The following is a 23,488-nucleotide window of genomic DNA, read 5'->3' as shown; positions in this document are numbered from 1 at the left end:
ACGATGGTATAAGCTTGGAACTTAAGTAAGTAGTTTATTAATTCCGATTGATTTCCTCCTTCCGATTGTTAAGAGAATTTCGTTCACAATATGATCTATATCTCCTTAAAATTCCAATGGAAAACATTCATAACTTTCCACAAAAAACTTTTTTCGGAGGGTAAATTTGACAACATGCGAATGTTCATTCTATGTTCTTCCTTAGCGTAGTAAAGACGAGATTTTCGGAAAGCGGCTGTTGTGCACTTGCACTTGCCTTAGTCGATTGTCGCACACCCGTGCACCTGAGCGGCGAAGCTCAGGTGTGCGGCAATCGTGGTGCTTGCGCGTTATCTCAACTCAGCCGGCCTTTCGCCTATAAAAGCGGCGCTACCACTCACCGAAAAGCTCAGTCCAGTTTTCCTCAAACCCGCAGCGCAGCTTTTACCGGACCCCAGGACGATGATACAGAAAAGCTTATTGACACTAACCCTGCTCCTCATCTGCGGGGCTGGAGCTGTGACCCTCGATCCACCGGCAACCCTACCCTCCATCGGCCAAATCAACTGTAACAGTCAGGTGCAACTGGGCACGCTTGCCGCATACGTTAAAAAAGTAGTCGCCGAATACTTCGCCTTTAAGGATCCGGCCTGCGCAGGAGCCTTCGCGATCTTGGATAAGGCCAGATTAGCGGCGGAGACCTTCCAACCTGTAAATGCCGCAAAGGTAAATGATAAAATTAAAATACAAATAGTACTAATCGCACTCTTAGATCTACTTTGCCTACACAGATGAAATGCTGAGATTTTTTCGCCTCGTATGGCGTAATTTCACGTCCCAAAATCTTTAGAAAGACGGGGAAATATCAAGAAACTTATTATTCTCTATATAAACTTGTATATTCTCTTAATGGCTTCAAGTGGCACACAGTGCAATTCATTACCATTAAATGATGAAAGTATCGCGACCTACTGCATCATAGTGTTGCGTAAGTTGCCTGTCTAGCAATTGAAGGGGCTGTCATCGTAAAACTTCATGCAATAAATTTTGCAAGTTACTTTGCAGTGCAACTTATTTATCTTCCATCTGATCGTGTGATCGCTTTCAGCGGGCATTATTGACCAATTTTTTTAAAAACGTTGCTTCTTAGGTCTAAAGCGCACGATGAAAATTTTCACGTGCTGATCAGTTGGTCATATATTATAAAACAGAAAACAAACAAGAAGTGTAATTAGACCACTTTACCGCACTTGGGATCATTTTTTTTAATAATCCGTCTTACTTATCATTTCATTTACTCTATACTAACTGAGCTACTTTTTATTTCAAAAGTTGACGCTTGAATTAGACGGTGCCAAGGCCGCCTTACAGGGGCTCTGCGATGGGGCGACTGCGATCATCGACAAACTGGAGGCCGAGGCGTTACTCACAATTGCCGAAGTGGGGGCCGGCGCTCCATGCAATCCAGTGGACCCGGGCTTCAATTTTACAGATGTATTCGACTATTCGGGGCTACTCCAATTGAATATCTCTTGTATTCCCACACCTGTCACATTGACATGTGTTAAAGCCACGCTTGGAAATCAGTGTCCTTGCGACTGCGGTGAGCTCTGATTGTGATGGGCTTAGGACACAATTTTATGGATCTGACCACCTGCTCCAATCACGATGATGATGTTTTTGAAGCGTACAGCAGCTTCCAGTGGGTAGGTATTCTAAATCAGTGATCCCAAGCGTGCGAACCTCCCTCATACCGGCACAGACCACATACGGACTAAAACTTTGTGGTAAAACGCTTTCCTAGCTTAACTGCCGCGCTGAGGAAGAACGCCGTATGCACATTCGAGAGTTGCCGAATTCCCCTTGATAAAACATGTATTTTTGACAGCATTCATGCATATTTTTCCTTGAAATTATCAGATATTTTAGATTAAACTGCGTTCAAAACTGTCTGAAAATTTTGGGAAAAATATTCACAAATGTCACACAGTTTTTTTCGGTTTTAATTGAAGGGAACTTGGCAACGCCCGAAGGCTCATACGGCATTTTTCCTTAGCTTTAGTTAACTTGTCCGTACGCGTGACGTCACAAAATGACGAAGCAGCCAATGACAGAGCGGATCTCAAACACGGAGCACCCGGGAACACTGTTCTGGATTCAGGGGAGCCTACAACCTACCTAGACGCCATCTCAGAGATTTTATCTGAGAGATTTTATCACATGATAGCGTTTAATAAAACATTTTGAAAGTAGTATCAACTGATTTTTGTTTAATTCCATCATTTCCTGTTTTTCTATCTCCCAGCTTTCCCCGGTTAATTTTCTCTAAACAGCAAGCGTCTTTAAAACTCTGGAGATAAAATCTGTGTGGTTTTTCTTTTTTTAAGTACCTATCTAGCGTTTGCTTATCGAAGGTGTTTTTGGCAACCCTTCAAGTGTATTCCTTTCCCACTACGTGCGTCTGTGTGTATAATATCGTTCGAAATTTCAAGACGAATAAGAGACCAATGACATAATCCCAGATAGCACAGTGTAACAAGAACATTGAAATAATTTTGCGATTTGATGCTACAAAGCAATTTTTTTTCACCATTCGGTCAATAAATGCAGATTTTAAATAATGAATAAAATGGGTGGCATTTTTGTGGAAGGTGAGGAGTTTGCAAAGAAAAAAAATCAACTTATTAATATTTTAATGCAACTATTGTTAATGAAAGGTGCCCCTTCAATTAAAGAATAGGCAACATATTATACAACACTCCGATACGATACAGTAACGATAATTATACAATCCAAGTGCAATTTACTACAACATGTGCTAGTTACTTGGGATATTGCAGTTGAAGTGTTGTAACTTAGGATATATTTTTACCACCTTATGAAATTTTGATGTTTCCTTGACTTAGATACATATGAGGACTTATCTGTAACAATGACAGATGTGAAAAATCACCTTTACGAAACACATTAAAAAAAACTGTTTAGACATCGAGAAAATTTTGAGGAAATACTGGAGATGTGATCCTCGAGATCTGTCCATTATGCCAGAGCCAAACATATTACATTTTTGTGTGAACAAAACGGTTTTTTAAGCGTGTTTCGAAGAGGTAATTTTTCACATCCACCATTGTTACAGATAAGTCCTCATGTATAAAAAACCTGCGGGTCAAAAAATTGATAAAAGGTGCCTAACAGGTACTAAAATTGAGTAAAAGCTGAGAGTTAGACTCCTCTTCGAAATCATCAATAGACTTCACTGGAGTCCAGGATTATGTATTCAAGTTTAGGGGATGATTTTTTTAAAATTCATTTCCTACAAGATATTTGGTGCAAATTCTTTCTTTACCCTCTTAGAAAGTTTGTTTTCAATTTTCACCCTCAGTAAGAGCCTTTTTACCTACTGGTAATTTCAAGCTTTAAAATTGTTTGGCTCTTCTTAAATATTATAAAGCAAGGCGGTACCAAGTAAGAATAATGTTGACTTGCAACTAAACTGCTGCAAGATTGAAGACTTGTCTCTTGACCTCATTTCCGATCGTGACAAGATTTCTAACAAGGCAACTTTTCAGCTTGGATTGAAATTATGCTGCAATCCTCCTGTATCTAATCTTGCAAAATAAGCAGCGTGCATCAATCTTGCTGCAGAGTTTGCACCTGAACCTTTTACAGCAAACACTAACATTGAATCTTGTAGCAATTTTTTGCACAGCTTGGCGAATAAATTCCCTATTGCTCGCTTACTGTAAGATTTCTGCAACTGTAAAAAAATGGAGAAATTTTCCGAGTTCTCGCAACCTTGTGTGGCAAGATTACTGGATTCTTGATTAGTAAGCGACTGATTGAAGACCTGCTGCAAGATTTAAAAACCATTTTTGCTCCGAAAGTGAAACCATGTAAGTTATCAGATTTGTTCTTCTTTACTCATTTACTTTTTTTCCTAAAAGACTGATGGAAATACATACAAAAAATAGACAGTTTAATTATTTATATAACTAAGGTTTATTGAGAATAGTCGTTTGGTAACATCATTTGCTTTATAAAAAATTAAAAAAGTGATGCAATGAGTGAAGATCATACTGTCGAATCAATTTACAAAAACGATGCATCTTAAAACTAATGGATATCCTACATAAATTAATAACTTAAAAAATTAAACTTTTAAATACCTAAACATTAAAATGCCTCCTGAAACAAAAATTAGACCTGGAAGAAGGTAAATAAAGAAAGAGTCTTAAATTCAAGTCACTGACTCTCGATGATTGGCAAAAGGCCTTTAATCACTACATCTTGGAGTACGATGTTTGACTGCGAGAGGAATAACACGTCTTGGGATTTGCTAAAATCAAGAATATTAAAATTTCGAAAGATTTATCTAAAAAATGTAGAACTCTAGATGAGTGCATGAGAATTTATTTTTTGTATTTGAACCATTCTGTCAAAAAAACAGCAGCAAAAACGGCTTAAAATCAAGTTTTCAGAAAACGGTGACAAAATTGCGCTTCCTCTAAACTTCTTCAAATTTCCGATCAAAATATTTTCAAGAATATTGATCAATTTTTTTATGTGAACAAAGTTAAGTGATTTCCCCTTACAATTGAATTTTAAAATACTTCGATTTTATGGTGGAATTAATAAAAGAAAAGTCTTGCCTTTACATGCTTGTGTTTTTATTTTTTGTTCAGTGTAAGTACATTTCGGACTATGAGTCCATCCATAAACCTATATGACAAACTTCATGGCAAAATTCATTTACTTGAGCGAATACTTGCGATCGTGATATAGGTTTGAGGATGGACTCGTAGTCGGGAACGTACATATACTGAACAAAAAATAAAACTACAAGCACAGAAAGAAAAGACTTTTCTTTCCTTGATGCTCAAGATAAAAATACTCTCAGTGCGTTACTCCAACTAATTTTACTCTCCGCCCAAGAAAACTGAAAAGTCAAGAGTGCAATCCTATTCTTCAGTCTTTTGAAGGAGTACGTATTTAAGTACTCACAGCATTAAGTCATAGCAATAGATATGAAATAAGAGTCTTCCAGAATTATTCCTTCACTTCAAAATTAGTGAATCATTTTTTAAAAATTCAAGATACCCTGAGGAATGAAAAATCTAATCGTAATTTGAAAAGACAGTATGATTACATAGGGATTAAAAAGCTAACAGGAAAATTACAAACTAAATACGGTAAGTCAAGGAAATAATAACAAAAGTTCATCATTTCCGACTATAAAACCTTTCAGGTTCTGGAGGAAAAGAGGGGGAGGAGGAAGAAAGCGAGACTATGAAACATAGTAGAAACAAAAATCAAAGATTTCTGTGCAAGAGAATTAAGTACTTACTTAATGTTTTGAATCACAGATTAAACTGTACCTAAACAGGTAATAGAATGGTGATCTTACTTGCTTCCGAGCAGTAAGAAAGAATTTAAAATTCCAATGTTTGTTGTTGTGATGAACATATTACAGATCACTTTTGCCTGAATGTAGTTTTGAAAAATGTAAATGATGGAAGAGGATCTTCTTTTTTTTTTAAAAAAAAAAAAAAAAATTGTGTCTTTTTCAATGAGATTTACAACTTTCAGGCTAAAAATATAATTCAGCCGTGGTATCCTAGATGGAAGGATCACTGGATTTGAGAAATTCGTACCTGATCAATATACATATTAAAGAAAAAGGAAAATGCTTTAGAAGCATTCAGAGGAAAAAGCTTTAAACTTTTGAGAAATGAGAATCTGCGAACAAAAAGTAAGCTGCGATGAGAGGCCAAAGAAGCCCATAAAATATTGTCAAGGCTTTTTACGTTTTGAACACAACTGAAAAAACAAAACCTAATCATACATTTTTTCACTCAAGATACTCAGATATGTCCTTGAAAGTCACAAAAAAGGATGAGAATCACTAGGTTCCCTGGACATAAAGCCATCCTGAATATTGTGCAAATAATTCTCAAATTTAATTTTTCTGGACATGAATTTTTTTTTTATTTTTGTAACTTTTTTGGGAGTGTTACTCTGACTACTTTCTATTTACGCTCCTGATCCATTATTTTATCAATATAAATTAAAAGTTTTTAACTTCAAACTAAGAGAGCACAATACACATGTAACAGACAATTAAAAATAACGAGTCTGAATCTTAAGTGAGTATGAGGTGCCTCTTTTCCATAAAAAAAAACCTTCACTCTTTTCCAAAAAAATCAATAGCACCAAATTTTACCATAAACTTTCATTTGAATGCTTTTTAGGAATCTTCCGTGAGAGGGAATCGTATGCCTCTGCATATGAGAATCATTACATGACTACCCTGTATTCAATTTTCAAGAATACATACTAGTTTTGTTCTGATGTTGGTTTAGAAAAATAAAAAGGATGCACAGGATGGAGTAGTCAGCATAAATCCCGATGATAGGAAATGAACAAGAGTTGTTGATCATAGCTTCGTAGAGTTTTCGCCACAACCAGCTCTAAATTAATCATGAGATTCAACACCACTGTCAAGAAAATCTTTCAGTAGTCTGCAAACTTTGATCGGGAGCAATCTGTGAAAATTGGAAAAATAACAAATGAAAAAAAAAAACTTCCAGGAATAAAAATTTCAGATGAGTCTCATCTGGAGATAAAAAACATCAAGGTTTTGAATAAATTTAACTAAAATGCTGGTTACATTTTGAATTTTCATAAAAAAAAAAATAAATAAATAATACGGATCTATTAGACCTATCTATTAGATCTATCACATTTCAGGTGTTTCTTTCACAAGATTCCACTACGTAAACCACAACGTAGAGCTGAAGTGAATAAAGCTGAAAATATTGCGTTCAATTAGTTTAATCAAACCGTTGATTATTGCATTATTTTGTTTTCAGCTTCGACTTAGGTTTTACAAATGAAATTTTTTGGGAATGAACAGTTGCAACATGCTTCCATGGATCCAAACATGAATCCATTTCCTGCTAAAAATTTAAAGGGGGACCAGTATTTTAGCAGAATTTTTTCGATATTTCAATGTTAACTAGCTACTACAGTAGATTCAATTTAAAAAGATTGATATGTAATGTTCAAGACTTAAACACTGTGCAATTATATTGTAATTTTGCATTTGATTGTAGCACAGAAACAATGCATTTAACAACTCTCGATTTATTATGGGGTCTAAGAGAGTGCTTCTCACCAAAGCACAAATCCGATATTTCAATTCAACAAGACAAAAATCGCATTCTCCGACAAGTTCTTTACATATTTAAAGTTACACTTCTTGTGGGCCCTCACATATGAGGGATTTTTGAAGGCTGAAAATTGGAGGGGTATCCTGGAAATTCTTGGAATGGAAGTAGATTCTCACTATTGAGCATCTACCTTGTTAGAAAGTAAGTGCGGATATTGAATTTATGGTTTATGCCATGTAAAGAGGGCGGCTGATGGGCGCTGTCTGTGATAGGTTTGGGGTGTTATTTAGAGGTTTTCATCTTACAACCTTTGCTTATTTTTACAACACAAGGTCATCTAAACAAATCAACCCTAAAACAACACATCAAGCCGCTCACCTGACTCCACCACTATTCCTCGAATAGACTATAATCCTTTTAGCTTTCTTCTAAATGTGAGCTATTAATGTTAACATTTACTATTGTGATGATCTACTGATGCAAATGCGTACCTGCATAGGTTGTTGATGATTAACAAACTACTAGGAATAGATGTTTCTTCAACATTACGTCTGACGGCAGTAACAATATGTGCGGCAGCCACCTGAACTGGCAGTAATCCAAGAAGACTTGGGAACCTACAAAATAGAAGGAAAAAATATGTGGATTACAGTAGTTAAAAGGATTAAAACTTCAGAAAAAGACAAATTTAATTTTTAGATGAGAAACTTACTACTGAGATGATCTCTTTCGCATCACATATTTAAGTGAATCTGTCAAAGAATATTTGTAACTGCATTCCACAAAGCACATTGTACAAAGACGTTCTTTACATAAAAAGAGAGATAAATTGATGGTTACTAACTTACGGGCTTTTTTAACCTATTTTTACTCATGAGAGCTTCGACACAAAGCTCAGTAGTTTAAACTCCACCTGTCCCCTTGTCAAGGTTGCTCAAAAAGCTTGAACCAGAAATGTTAATTTTTTTATGCATTAAAGGCTTATAAAATATGAGTAAGTAGTGAAATATTATGGTATTAACTGATTACTACTGTCACAAATGCAGTTCAACCAGAAACACAAGATAATATTGACAAATATTCCTGGTAAAGTATAGGTGCGGCTAGACTGTTAATGATTCATGTTAGCCATTAGATGAAGTACATGTTGTTGTATCCTGCACAAAAGACAGTGCAGCAATTGTGCTGTTCCAATACCTTACTCTTTGTTTTCCGGAAAATTGTCACATACATTCTTCTGGAATTTCTAGAGATTTACCTCTACATTTGCGAGAAAAATTCAGACGAGCTCAGACAAGTTAGTGTGACAGTTCTCCCATGGAAAAATAAAATGCTCGTAGAGATACTAAAACAGCACAGACAAGGTTCGTTTCTTTGTGCAGGAGACGAAGGTATTTGCTCATTGCAAAAGGAAAGGACAATGGAATTTCCTCCTTTCTTAATGCTCACCTCTGACCTAGCGACTTTAAAATGGATGCTCAATTTTAAGGATAGAAAGGCCTACCTCAGTTCCAATGTAACATCAGACAAGCAACAATAATAAAACTTTCAAAAAGGTCCTTCCACCTAATCTTCATGATATGCATGAAGGTCAATATTTTAACCCTCTATTGCATAGCGTTACAAATTCGTAACAACGTATTCTTTGGATTTTTAAAAATTGAACCTTTCCCCTGAGGCAGGATTTTGCAAATTTTCATTAGTTTTTTCTATTTTTGAATAAACGATTCTAAAATATTTGGTTCTCTAGGTTTTTATGCAAGCCACAAAATGGATTCGTGTCCTTCAGAATCTAAGATCCAAAATTAATTCATGCCGTAGAGGGTTAAAATTGGTACAATGCATTTACCTGATTTTTGGTTTCTGACACAAGCCAGTATCAACCATGTATGGGTAAATTGTTGTGAATCTGACTTGTAGGTTGCGTGCATCTTCCCTGCATTCTTCATTAATAGCTTCCATTAATCCTGTAAAAATTCAAGTTAAGTTAAGCTGACAAATTTTACAACTTTCAGTAATAGAATCCCTGACAAATTTTTGCCCTCTAGTAGGGCAGACGTGAATCAAACTGCCACCAATTTATTCTATGGGATATTAGGGAGTGTTTCCTCATCCTATCTGGTATTTTTTCTCTCCTGTACAATCTCTCCTCTCTCATCTGTTTTTTTAAAGAAACATGGCAAGATTACACTCCTAAGAAAATTGTATCGGTGCACCATGGAGCCTTGTCCCACCCCAAGACAGTCATACTTAAAACATGTTCTCGAATAATAGTAAAACTGTGCAGAAAGTTTTCTGCTGCAGTAGGCAGAGACAGTTTCTTGGGCTGGAAATCTGGGCAATGCCGGTTAAGGTGATTCGATGGACGCCATATTTTGTGTCAGAACAGCATGCGATATATCGCATCAATTAGTTCCATTTTTTCAGCTACTCATCAGATTTCTCCAATTTTGAGCAATTCTGCATTGCAATTCTTTGTCAGGAGAGTAAAGCACTCACTCATCAATTTTAACAAAGAAATTCAACGTAATAAAGGCGTGCGGTTTTTTTAGAAAGAAAATATTGCATTCGAGTGCAGTTTCGATATCAGTATCGAATGCGATGTTTTCTCTCTGAAAAAAACCACGCCTTTATTACGTTGAATTTCTCTGTTAAAATTGGTAAGTGGGTGCTTAAGTCTCCTGACATCAGATTGCGATCTCAAAATTGGAGAAAAATGACGAGTAGCTGAAAAAATGGAACCAATTGATGCGATATATCGCATGCTGTTCTGACACAAAATATGTCGTCCATTGAATCACCTTAAACAATGACTCCAAAAGCCCAGTTCCAAAAAATTGGGTCTGTGTTGTTGTCCAGAGGCTTTGCCATTCAAGGGAAGGAGAAAGGTGCTCTTTCCAAACTGAAATCTAATCTGCTTGCATAGACAATGAAAAGGAAACTTACCTCTGACAGCAAATTTGGATGCACAGTATGGCACGAGGTTGGTTAGACCAAGAACTCCAGCAATGGATGAGATTCCTACTACGTGACCATGGTTGTTTTCAATCATACTGGGTAAAAATGTCTCCAACATCTGGAAAAAAATTGATTATAACATACATGAGTCCAGTGTTAATGAATTGTACGTCAATGACTACACAATCACCCAAATTTATGACAGTAAAAACTTCTTTCTAGGTGAAAACTTTGACACTATTGAGAAACATTTACAATTTTTATTTTATTTTTTTCCAATTTTCTTTCAAATTTAACAGCAAGAAAACATTATTTCAATGTTTTATACATCATTGAATACTGATACGGGTCTTAAAAATTATTTCTTTCTTTCAATTGAAAACCCCAATAATGTTAGAGCACAACTAAACATCACTATTTTCCTATGCAACTAGATCAGTGACCTCCTGGCAATTGTTACACAGATCATATCATGATGCAATTATGAACAGGGTTTTATAAATTATGATGTATTGATCATATTAAGTCCTGCATTATGAAATTGTCTCATCTTCGAAAACTACATTTCATCACTTGACAATGATTTTTATGTTGATTGACACATACTATCAGAGCATATCATTTTTAGAACACATTGATTTTCAATATTATTTGAAGACTCACCCAGAAATGTGCGAAAACATTGACATCGAAAATTTTACGAATTTCTTCAGCACTTGACTTTTCGTAGGGATGACAAGGCATGATACCTGCATTGTTGACTAAAATTGTAACATTGCCAACTTCTCTCCGGATTTTTTCGCCGAGTTTCTGGACCTCTTCTCTTTTAGACACATCACATCTGAAAATGAAACAAATTAGATGAATGATATTGAAAGATCAAATTAGAACACAAATCATCAAAGTTTCAACATCATTCAAAAGCGTAGGGCTACGTTACAAGGCGGGAGGGGGAGGATGAGGGAAAACAAATCGGAAAAAGTGCATTACATATACGTAATACTTGAATGGCCCCAATGACTATTTCCTGAAACTATGTTTTTTGAGGCAGAAATTTGGAACAACTTGCAACGAGCTTCCAAAATGGTCAAAAAACCTTCCATTCGCTGGTAAAACTAATAGTTGGGACCTCAGACAGTTTTTCTATCCATCAACCGTCATTAGCTTATTTTGTAAGCAAAGCAGCTTGTAGTTCATTTTATGGTATAATACGAGAATCATAAATTCTAAATTCAACATTTCAAATATTTTTCAAAATTTACTTTTAAAAAAATATTTTCAAAAAACAGTACGATAAAACTTACATGTACGCATGTGCTTTGCCTCCCCGATTGATAATTTCTTGTGCAGTTGCATCGTTACCTTCTTTGTTGATGTCCACGCACACGACTATCGACCCCAGAGAGCCGAATTTGAATGCAAGTTCTCGTCCGATTCCATGGCCTGTCCCTGAAATCTGAATGAGAAATTGAGATGAGAACAAAACTCTAAAAAAATCTTGGATGATTTTTGGACGGAGGTTCATTAAATAGAAAGTTGGGTCCTCGAAATGGATAAGAAAATGCGTCAGAGATTCCAGGAGGTTCGTGATTTTCGAGTTCAGTCATTGCCAGGTCGATCGTCTTGGATGCGGTTCTTCTGACGCGTATGTGGTTTTGCCTAATCGTATAAATGAAGGCGAACGACTCTTGCTGCAAGCTGCGACAGAGCGTCAACGATCGGAGCTTAGCAAACATTTCAACAGACAATACTGCCGTGCTAAAGAAAAACGCCGTATAGACATTTGAGTTTCCAAATTTCTTTTAACAAAATGCTTATTTTTGAGGAAAGATATGCATATTTTCCCTTGAAATTTTCAGGGGCTTTAGATGAAATTGTGAACAAAATTATCTGAAAAATATTCATAAGTTTACCAGGAAATTCGTGTTTTATCGAAGGTAATTTGGCAACGCTTGAAGATTCATACGGCGTTTTTCCTTCGTACGGCAGAATAAACCTCCAAATTAGATACATAGCAGAATTTTTTGACTTCTCAAGAGATGGCAAGAGGCTTGTCATCTTATTGAGTTACATGAACAGCTTTGACCAGAGTGGACCTAATTGAATTTCAATTCGCCTAATCCTCTCTCATGATGTTTTATTTTTTCAGCCGAGAGCTAAACAGTGTTATGTTCTCAGATTTTCTCCGAAATTTTCTTGGCTTAAGTATGTTGGAAGAATCTCAATGGAAAATCTTACTTGGCTTTGAATGAACGAATTTAACCGGCATCAACCTAACAACACGAGGCGTTTTTAATTATCTCAGATGTTTTACTTTTTAAGCACAGAACTGAACAACATCGAAACTTGAAATTTTGTGAGTACATTCTCCTTAATCTACGGTAAATTTGATCGCGTTAAGCAGAAAGGAATCAAAGCCAAAGCATGCTATGGCCAAATTTAATTGGGCGATTTAGTTTTATACATAGAAACGTGTGTGCGGATTTCTGTGCAAATTTCAGTGAATTTTCTGTATAATACGACGCAAATTCCTTGAAGTTTTCAAAGGCATCCGCACAAACGTTTTTTTGTAAAAAATTAAATTTCCCCACTTAAATTTGGCAATAGCTGATATGGCTTGGTTCCTTCCTGCTAAACGCGGTCCAATTCACAGATATAGTTAAAGGCGTCGAATAGTTCAGTTCTCTCTTTAAAAAATGGATGTATTTACGGCTTTTGCGGACAGTTGGGCGACGTAAAGTATAGTTATGATAGATGCTCCGCAGCCCGTGACAAGATATACAATAAAAACAATTTGAAAGCTGGTAACAAGGCTAAGAGTTCATAAACAAGACCAAAACGTTTCGGCTGAAAATTCAGTCATCCTCAGTTGGTAGGTGTCATCAAAATTTTTGTCATAACAACGATCTCCTTTTGAAAGGTACAGTCGGGTTCTATTTTAGATTTTTTACCATTTTTATTTTTATTTAGTTCGACTGGGTTGTGAAAAATCGGTAATCACTCGTAGTGTGCGCGACTGCCAGCGCTACCTATCAGTGTAGATTGCAACAACACAGTCCAACTCGGTGGAGGCATGGCCGTGCTCCGAAAGTCCGTGCTCTGCAGCGTCTGCCACAGTCTTTGATAAGACCTTCCGTTGGCTATCAGACGGCCGCTGAGCCTTGCGGGAATATAGTTGATACTCAATGTGTCAATAGTACGAAGATAAGTTAAGGAGCACGGTCCAACTTCGGGGTGCACGACGGCAGTTGCCAGTTGCCTTGGCCCCTTGAGGGCGCCTCGCCGGCCAGCCCGGCCTTACTTACTTACTTACTTACTTACTTTTTATTTTTATTTATCCAATTGGACCACGTTAAACAGAAAGGAACCAAGCCACATCAACTATTGCCAAATTTAATCGGGCAATGGACCACTAGACAAGGTACGAATTTAAGCATTCTAATACATGTTTCCGAAGCAGAATTTCACGCGAAACACGATTTGCGCAACGAAAATTACTGAAATCAACTGCTAAGGAAGATATTAACGTTTTTATTTCACATTGGTTACGAGGAATTTGAAAGGCCCGCTCACAAGAAACTCAAAGCTCTACGTAAGTCAAATCGCGCACCACATAACGGTTTCAGCGAGCCTCTCAATCGAGCAAACGTTCATTTCCCACCATGTGTTGTTCGAACTATAAGCAATTTGCTATAACTGAGCCAAAGCGTCAAGATTGAGGTTGCCAGATTTTCAGATCGCAGAGACTGTCATGATGACGTTTAGCGCGCGATGAGAATCACGTAGAGCATTGAGTTTTCATGAGCGGGTGGTTTGAATTCACGCATCAAGAATCATTTCATTTCTTCGTAAGGAGTTGATTTCGGAAGTTTTTGTTGTGTGCATCGTGTTCTACGTGAAATTTCGGTTAAGAAGCCTGTATCAGAATGCTGAAATTCGTACCTTGTCAAGTGGTCCATTTAATTTTTTACATGAAAAGAGTGGTGCAGATTTTCGTGCAAATTTCAGTAAAAATTCTCCATGGTACGAAGCAAATTCCTTAAAATTTTCGGAGAAATCCGAACACACGTTCTCTCGTAAAAAAATTAATTACCCAGTTAAACTTGGCAATGGCTGATGTGGCTTGGTTCCTTTCTGTTAAACTTGGTTCAATTGAGGATGGCTGAATTTTCAGCCGAAACGTTTTGGTCTTGTTTCTGAACTTTTAGCCTTGTTACCGGCTTTTTATATTGTTTTTTATTGTAAAATTTAGGTAGGCTGATTCCAGTTAGATCCGGGTTAAATCAGATGTATTTTGCTCGGGGACTGCATGAATACTTACGAGGACGACCTCTCCTACGACAGACTTCTCCGGGGCGGGTACAATTTTACCGTAGAGTGTCTCAAAGAGAGCAATAATGGATTTGATGATGAGGGCTGTGATGTCCAGCAAAAGGACGAAAATCGAGTATAGTTTCAGGAGCATCGTGTCCTCGCTTGGTTCAGGGTTCCTTGTGCGAGGTCTGAAACAAACACAAAATTCGGCTCCGTTAAAATCACAATTGGCAGGGTCTGGTTACAAAACGGTATTTCTTTTACTTCTATTAGGTTGCCAGAATATTTTTATAATTTTTCCTGGGATTTCATGAAAATATGCTTATTTTTCGAACAAGGTGTACCTATACTTTTCTTGTCATGTTGCGGGGTTTTTCGTTGTATTAATACTTATGGGGTGCAGGAGATTCGGTTTCGTAAGAAAATAATCCTATCATTCCTAGCGCAGGCTGTACCTATCGTACTAACTGAATTTTCTTCTGAAGAGGGTTACCTGCATACTATACTGATATTTTGTGACATTGTACTCATTTTTGTAGGAATCTTATTTTTTTATTTTTTTATTTTTTTTTCAATTTTACTTTATTTTGAAAACATTTATATTTTTAAAACGTGACAAATATTTGTAAAACCTTTTCCAAGCGAAATTAATCTCAATGAGCCGCAGTTGTGCCGACAGAAACTGCAATAATGAATAAAAGACGAAAAAAAAAACCAAGAAGCACACAATCTTTAGTTTTAACCCATTTGTACATCGATATTTTAGAGTCAAATACGTAAAATTTTGAGCGTTTGGTTGCGCGTACACCTCACTGCAGCACAATAAAAGCACAAAATGTAAATGAAAAAATTAAAGTACTTTGGAAATTATTAAATTTGACACGGAACCACCAATATTTAAAAAATACACATTATAATATTTTTCTCCTTTGATAAATTGATACATATTTTTTTCCCATCAAAATAATGAGAATAATCAATGCAGAGTGTGCAAACATTTCAAAATCATGAGTTAAAAAAACGCTGACTATGCGAGTATAAATATTAAAGCCTAACAGAGCGGAGCGGCGCGGCGTGCTGCCAGCGCGAGAGGCTCACTGGCGCCTACAAACCTAAGTGGATACTTCACGCATTGCACAATGCTTGAAGTATCCACTTAGGTTTGTAGGCGCCAATGCGCGTTTCGCGCTGGCCGCCCGCCCACCAATCGGCGGCGCCTGAAGCAACTATTTCACAACAGAGGTGATGCACAGTATTGTACGAAATTGAACGTATTAAGAATGACAGGCATCCTTTAAAACTACAGATCTTTCCTCGCAAAATGAATCAAGATACTTATCGTACACAGGAAAAATCTAAGAGCCTTTAGCTGAGGCACATATAGAGGTTTATCCGGTTCAGGTAAAACAAGGTGGGAATTTCTTGAAAGATAATTAAGTCCTGTTACACCAAAGAGGTGTAGAGAGTTTTAGTAAATTTTGTCTCATGGAATTGACGCTCCCCCATTTTTACCAAAACTCTCAACTATATATTATTCTCCGTTGGACCAAACAGACAAAACAAAAAAACAAGCAGACCCTCATTCTTCTAAGACATTATAAATTTTCATCCAAATACGTCATGAGCAATTATCGTTTGTATTTACATGTGGGTCAATTAACTTTGGGTCTCAACTCGCACGTGGACCAAAACTACCGTGCCGAAAAAACGCGTGGACGTAAATTACTGGAGAAAACAGGTGCGCGGAAAAAATCGTTGACGAAATGTCCTATAACCGAATTTACCATTCCGTCATCCTGTATTTCGCACAGCGTCAATTCAGAGTCAATTCTGCAGGAAAAAAGGTAAACGTTACTATACTGGTACAGGTAACCATTCCTCTGGCAGAATCGACTTTGAATTCACGCTGTGTAAAATACAGCGTGAAGGAATGGTGTAAATTCTACCAATCTCTTTTCTCAGTAAGACGAATTATCTTGGTTAGATTTTTTCTGTCTTTCGCCCATTTTTTTTAGAGGGCAAAGTGAAAAAAACGTCAAAATCCGACGCGCAAGCAAAAACAACTCTACCTATGCAAATTTTATACCATCATTTTTAAAAAATACAACCCGTGGAGAAAAAACCGAGGACCGAACAATCCTGATAAATCTTGCCATTTGCGTGTGTAATTACGACCCTAAATGTAGCTCTATTTACACAAAGCAGTCATGCACCCTTATTACGATAAGAAACAAGGAGTAAACGTGTCCGAGAAAATGTAAATGCCATTTTATAAAAGGATTCACTGAACATTTCTGTGAGATTTTTTCATGAGATTTTGATGACAAGACTGAGACTACGAAATTTTCACTTGTAATTTTAACGAAAGAGAGAGGACAATGAGTCTTGATGAGATTGGTAAGTTGTAAATTTCACTCCCGTACTGTTTGTCAAACGCGGATTGAATGTTGTAAAAAAAAGCGGGCGGGGGACGTAAAAAATTGTTACGAAATGACCGTGAGTATTTGACACATGTTAAAACAGTCTTCTGCATTCTGTGTGTATGTTGTGGCAAATCATTGACAATCAGAACCTCTCCTGAGAAAAAAACAGTTGGTAATAACATATAGGCAGAAGCACTGGCGCCGAAATGGCCTCTTAGTGACATTGTGTTCTTTGTCACTCTGCCTTGATTTTTCAAATTTGTCTAAAAACAAAGCTCCTCTGACGTTAGGGTGCATCTCTATTTCAACATCATTCCAGCGGGCCGATTATTGAAATTGATGGACAAAGTTGTAGACAAAGAAGACATAGAGGGTATAAAGCAATATTATTGGTTGAAATGGGTGGTTCTCTTAGACTAGGGGGGGGGAATGATAGACTAACTGTCGGGTCTCTCGTGGGTTGCCGTTAGTTAATCCATTACCTACCTCCTTTGTCCATTGCAACCACCCGCTTCTACCAATAGGATCCCTCCAAATCATTTTTGTCTTCTTTGTCTATTGCTTTGTCTATCAATTTCAATAATCAGCCCGCTGGAAAGCATTGAGTTTTCGCGAATTTACGCCAAGCGAAATTTACGGGAAATTTAAGGGAATTTCGCGTGAGAATTGAGATACATGAGATACATCTTTACGTTAGAAGAGCGGCGAAATGAGACCATTCATGGCTAAAGAAATCTTAGTCTAGAAAGGAGACATTTTCACGGGGGCGATTTTCGTTACTTCGAGTTAGAAAATCTGATTTTGGTCCCAGGTTCGAATCCCGGTAGGAGCGTCAAACTTTTACGGAGCTAACGAGTTCAGAAACAGATTCTACTGGGCCTCAATCCCTAAAAATTTGAAACGCCTGGAGTATGGATGTGCCAACCCCTCGATGTCTACAGACAATAAAATACAGTCTAAATTTAGCTAAAGGCGCTAAAGAGGAAGCCAATAAACCAAGAAAAAAAAGGGGAAAAAAACATTGATTTGAATTTTGATAGATAACGCTCTCTAATGTTCCACAAAATAAGCCACGAGCCGTTCAGTTCAGTCTTGTTTCAATAAAGGCGTCAAATTGCATTATGAACCAACGATTGGACGTTTTTCTGCCAAACGGAACTATGTGCATTATGACGTGAGCCCTGTTATGCATGTATTCTTATGGGTCTCCCCGACCCATTATGGTATTATTCTTATGGGTATTCCCGATATTCCCTGACTGTGGAGTCCATGACCAAACGTACTACGTAATTAAAGCCACCCAAGTAGCACAGATTGCAAAAAGGAGCGATTACATAGTAAAAGTATTGCAATTCCATAGAGTGTTGTGTATTTTGCCTAGTTCCTACTTGAAGGGGCCCCATTAATTGAAACTTATTGCAATAAAATTGAAATAAGTTGCAATTTTCATTGCATTGCATATTGCGTATCTTCCTGTCACGTGGAGCTCACTTTGTTGATTGTTTAAAATTGGCATAAATCGACTAAATGATGTAAAAATATTCCAATTTAATGTTAAAAAAATTACAATTTTATTGAAATCAAATTCGATTTAATTTCAATATACTCGTTGCACTGTGCTACTTGGGCATAGGAATTTTGTTTTAAATATTTCAGAACAACTGATTAAAAAAAAAAAAAAAAAAAAAAGTTATAATAATAATTTGTTCTAAAGGTTCATTCGGGAATGGTTCTTTTTTGTGGTCACAAGTATATTTACTCCGACCTATTCACATTTTTTGAATCACCCTGAGCCGATAAAGATCGAGACACCTTTGGAGCTGACCCGATTGAAAAATCGAAAGTAGGCCTGGCAACGACTTGATCCTGCTTAAAATGCAGGTCCGGTCCAAGCATCGGTCTACTCGAAGAATACTGCCGTGCTAAGGATAAACGTCATATGAACCTTCAGGCGTTGCCGAATTTCCTTTGGTGGATCACGAATTCTCGGGAAAATTGGTCAACGTGTTTCTTCCAATTTTTCATATAATTTTGTACACAATTTCACCCAAAGTTCTTCAAAAATTCAAGGAAAAATATTCATGACTTTCCTTAAAAATAAACATTTCATCGAAGGATATGTGACAACTCTCGAACGTTCATAAGACGTTCTTCCTTAGCACGGCAGAATGATGGAGAATCGATTCATAACTGTGACGTAATCGTGGAGCACATACGGTGTCAGTCCTTAAGCTCACCGCGCCAAATACACGAGACATCGTCACTCGTACCGTAGGATCAAATATTTTGTTCGGAATTTATTTATTTATTGAGAAGATTTATTTTACGAAGAGATTGATTCAAAGCTTAAATGAAAGGATCGAACAGGAATTGACTCGAATAAATTTCACGTTACCTAATTCCCTCTCATGTTATACTTTTGAGCTCAAAAAAGAAAAAGAAGAAAGAAAAAAGCGTACCACCTTGAAAAATAAAGATTAAGGAGCTTTCCCGAAAAAGGGCACAGGCGCGTAAAAGCCCTTTTCTCGTAAATTGCAGAAATGGATTCTTCGTACCTTAATGTAAATGTGCCCGCGAGCTTCAGCTTAATTAATCAACTTTTGAAGCCAAGAGACCAAATTTAGTGCACTGGAAAAAAAGTCACTTGGATCTGAAGTCCAGACTCTTAAAAACATTGACAAGAAAAAATACTCTTGGTTCAATCGAACTTTTTACTTGAATCAAAAGGAAATCCGCCTAAATCAAGAGGCTCGGCTCTTCGATTCAAGGAAAAATCGGATTGAAACATCGTTCATGTCTTAAAAGAGTTTTAAAAGCCAAAACCTATGACCACTGGTCCATTTCCGGAAAAAGGGCACAAAACGGAAAAGTTTTAAAAGTTCCTTCCTCAACAGAGAAAGAAAATCAAGTTTCACTAATGCAATGGTCGTTATTCATTCTAGGGTGTAAAAACTTTGACCCAAGTGTCCAGATTCCGATGTAAGTCACCATCAGTGGCTCGAAAGTAATCATGAAAACTTCAAATGTGCTTTTCTCAAAATGTCATTTTTCGGTGTGTGCCCTCTTTCTGGAAAGCTTCTCAATTTCCACTGGATTCAAAATATCAGCTGGAATTTTGCGATTTTTTGTTGATAAATGAAACATGAGAGGAAGTAAGTACAGCAATCGATTATTCATGATAGATTTAAATAAAGGGAAAACAGTTGCAACAACTTGCGGTAATCGCCAGAACTGTTTTTGAAGATGTAGAAGTATAGGTTGAATCTAATCTACCGAAGTTTCTTGACAGCAACAATTGGGTCTTCAAAGTGCTGCGTGTTCACAAATTATAGCTCCTCCATTCAAAATATGGAGGAAGCATAATACCCTGTCCTTCATCGACATAAACTGTCTTAAAGTGTTTGAACAATTGCCATTTTAATGACGGACTTCGAGTACATGTAGGTATTTCAGTATTATTTAAATTCGTACTTCAGGACAATGACCAGTAAAATTATTTTTTTCCTAATTGTCTGGAATCAACGCTATGGACATATTTCAGCCGCGGCTTGAGATAAGTGATAAGATCGCGTGTGAATATTCGAAACAGAGCAAGAACCCGACTTTCCAGGTCTTCAAAGTCAAGGTGGGTAAGTTTTTGAGAGGCAAAGTTGGCTAATTTGCCAAGTTTCACTGTAAAATTCACCAAACAGTTTTCCTCGCTTGTTTCTGTTTGTTAAGCTATCAGACTTTTAAAGTTTTCGAAGAGAGGTAATGATAATATAGACAAAAAGAAATACGAGGACGAGACATAAATTCTCGACTGCTGGACCTAGTTCAGAGTTAAAAAGTTTCGCTGATTTTGTTTCATCATTATTTTCACGGAGACAAATCTTGTTTCTGAAATTCGCCGCACCTTAAGTGTATACATTTTTACTTTATCTCTTCCTAATGACACGACAAAGTTTACAAAAAATAAACCTTCCGTTCGCATTGAATATTTTTGCAAAGAGCAACAAAAAAAGTAGGAAAAGTCTGATTTTAATTACTATATATGATGATTAATATGATATGTATTTAATTGCAATGATCTCCACATGTCGCAATCTTAAAATACGCGCTTCCTGGAGTAAGTAGCGTAACTCCATTCCAAGGTTGCCAAATCGAATTAATTTATTTCAAGAAATGTATCTCTGCAATTTTTATCAAAAATCTGCAGATTTTTGCATGAAATCTGCGTACAAATCAGTGAAATTTTCAGTATGAAATACTCAAAATTTTCCAGGTTAATATGCTACTTACGAGGGGGAATTTGGCAACATTGAAATTAGGTTACGTTCTTTTATGATGGAAATGACGGATAGGAAAATACGAAACTCAACAAGTCGCGTTGAAAAACTGCACGGTTGCATCAGAATTTAGAAAATGAAATTCCCTGACATTTTGGTGGAATTCTCTGACCATTGAAGATGTGACGGATGGTTAAGAAGGCATAATTGAAAATAGTTTACAGGCAAAATTTGTTGTTCGAAACCTCAAACCCATTATAGAAAGCAAATCAATGTGATTCAGCAAATTTTCCCTCACACTTTCGTCATTTTCCCTGACTTTTTAAAATTCCTTACATTTCCTGCTTTTCCCTGACTGTGGCAACCCTGACTGCTACTATTCATTTTTCCGCCGTGCCTTATTCACTGGTCGAAAATAAAAACATTATTATTCCGCTTGATCCGGCAGCGTGGAAAACTAATGTCAACAGTCAAATTGAGCGGCACTGACAATGCGCTTCCGCTCGTGCTGAATTCGGGAATTTCAAGCGCCTATTAATTGATAATTAATTCCTCAATTTAGAACGAAAATTAACGATGCAAAAAAAAAGATAGGGAAAATTGGTATCCTCGTCCTTAGATGCCAAATCTCACCCATATAAAGACAATATCCATCCTTCCGACTCCAAGCTGACCACACGGACGTCACAATACCACGATTATGATGAAAGGATAAATGGACCGCGTTTAGCAGAAAAGAACCAAGGCACATCATTCGAATTTAATTGGGCAATTTAATTTTTGACATAAAAACGGTAGTGTGGATTTTTGTGCAAATTTCAGTGAAAATTCTCCATGGTACGAAGCAAATTCCTTTAAATTTTCCAAGAAATCCGAACAAACGTTCTTTCGTTAAAAATTTAACTGCCCAGTTAAACTTGGCAATAAGTGGCTGATGTGGCTTGGTTCCTTTCTGTTAAACTCGGTCCATTGCCAAATTTAACTGGGCAGTTTAATTTTTTACGAGAGAACGTTTGTGCGGATTCTTTTGAAAATTGTAGGCAATTTTCTTCGCGCTGTGTTGAAAATTCTTTGAAATTTGCACAGAAATCCGCATAACCGTTTCTATGTAAAAAATTAAACTGCCCATTAAATTCGGCAATAGCTGATGTGGCTTGGTTTCTTCTTGCTTAACGCGGTCGAAATAATAGCTTAGAGGCACTAATAGCTTTATCATAAGCGTGAAAGTTTTTTTATGATATTGACTGATAAGAGAAGACCGAAGTGATCAGTATAGCTTTTCAAGAAAATCAACCATCTTCTATGGGTGAAAATAAAATAAAGAGCCGCCCTGCCTAAAGCTCAACATTTGTACTTAGCCTGTTTCTCAGAAATATTATCCGGCGACATATTCCTGGAGGTCACCATGATTTATGATAAGCTCTGAGTGCACCCGAGCGAGAGGGCATATGGTAATGACCTGATGTCATCCTCTGGTCGGTAAAGATCTCCTAATGTAAAAACTTTTCCTTGTGTACAACGATCGCGACAGTAGATGCTGAATTTAGTGGCTATTGGTGCATTTTCCCCCATTTTTGAACCATTTTTCAGGGATGCCCTCGAGGGGCTCATCCCACGCCTACTTTTCCAATGCCGTATTTTTAAACCCAGCCCCAGCGGGGTTATTGTTGAAATTTATAGACAAAGCTACAGACAGAGAAGACAAAAGGGATATGGAGGGATCCTATTGGTGAAAGCGAGTATACTTGCAATGGAAAAAGGAGGTCGGTAATAGATTAAGTAAGGGCAACCCACGAGAAACCTTATAGTTAGTCCATCATTTACTCCCTATGTCTGTTAGAGACACCCATTTCAAGCAACAGGGTCTCTCTATATTCCCTATTTCTTCTTTGCCTATCAATTTTCAATTAGCCCAGAGGAAACTCTTCTTTGAAACCAGCAAACATAGGATGCCTGTCCGAGAATCATCCCCAAGACCTCCTTCGGGGTGATTATTGAAACTGATGGACAGAGTCATAGACAAAGAAGACACAGGGAGTATGGAGAAATCCTATTGGTTGAAACGGGTGGTTCCTATGGATAAATGAAAGAAAATTATGGACTAACTATAGGGTCTCTCGTAGGTTGTCGTTCGTTAGTCTATTACCTACTTCCTTTGTCCATTTCAAACACCCGCTTCCACCAATATGATCCCTCCACATCCCTTTTGTCTTCTTTATCTATAGCTTTGTCTATCAATTTCGATAATCAGCCCGCTGATCATGGGGCCAGAATTTCAACCACTTCATTATACGAAAGGCCGACGAGACCTCGAGTTCGGTCAGCACTACGGTGTTCCGTTCCATTGAACGTGCACAAAACAATCAATCAAAGATAA

The 23,488-nt window shown here is 37.1% G+C and overlaps 2 protein-coding genes across 3 annotated transcripts in view; one reads left to right on the top strand and one right to left on the bottom strand.

Annotated features, from left to right (window-relative positions):
- Positions 1-364: 364 nt before the first annotated feature.
- Positions 365-2,232, top strand: LOC109030193 (uncharacterized). The gene is made up of 2 exons (XM_019041031.2): positions 365-705; positions 1,312-2,232. The coding sequence occupies exons 1-2, from the start codon at positions 442-444 to the stop codon at positions 1,591-1,593; spliced, it is 546 nt and encodes a 181-aa protein (XP_018896576.2). The 5' UTR covers positions 365-441; the 3' UTR covers positions 1,594-2,232.
- Positions 2,233-4,872: 2,640 nt separating this feature from the next.
- LOC109030070 (epidermal retinol dehydrogenase 2) overlaps positions 4,873-23,488 on the bottom strand; it is a 51,101-nt gene continuing 32,485 nt past the window's right edge. For both annotated transcript variants that reach the window (XM_019040834.2, XM_019040835.2), the window contains exons 2-8: positions 14,428-14,608; positions 11,411-11,562; positions 10,770-10,947; positions 10,095-10,224; positions 8,998-9,115; positions 7,640-7,765; positions 4,873-6,521 (exon numbers count right to left, since the gene is read on the bottom strand). In XM_019040834.2, coding sequence (XP_018896379.1) covers positions 6,452-6,521; positions 7,640-7,765; positions 8,998-9,115; positions 10,095-10,224; positions 10,770-10,947; positions 11,411-11,562; positions 14,428-14,608 — 955 coding nt within the window. In that variant the 3' untranslated portion in view covers positions 4,873-6,451. The remainder of the gene's footprint in view (positions 6,522-7,639; positions 7,766-8,997; positions 9,116-10,094; positions 10,225-10,769; positions 10,948-11,410; positions 11,563-14,427; positions 14,609-23,488) is intronic.

This window comes from Bemisia tabaci, chromosome 6, assembly GCF_918797505.1.
Source record: "Bemisia tabaci chromosome 6, PGI_BMITA_v3".
NCBI classification, from domain to species: domain Eukaryota; kingdom Metazoa; phylum Arthropoda; class Insecta; order Hemiptera; family Aleyrodidae; genus Bemisia; species Bemisia tabaci.
Note: the sequence above shows the minus strand (reverse complement) of the source record. Positions and strands in the feature narration are given on the sequence as shown.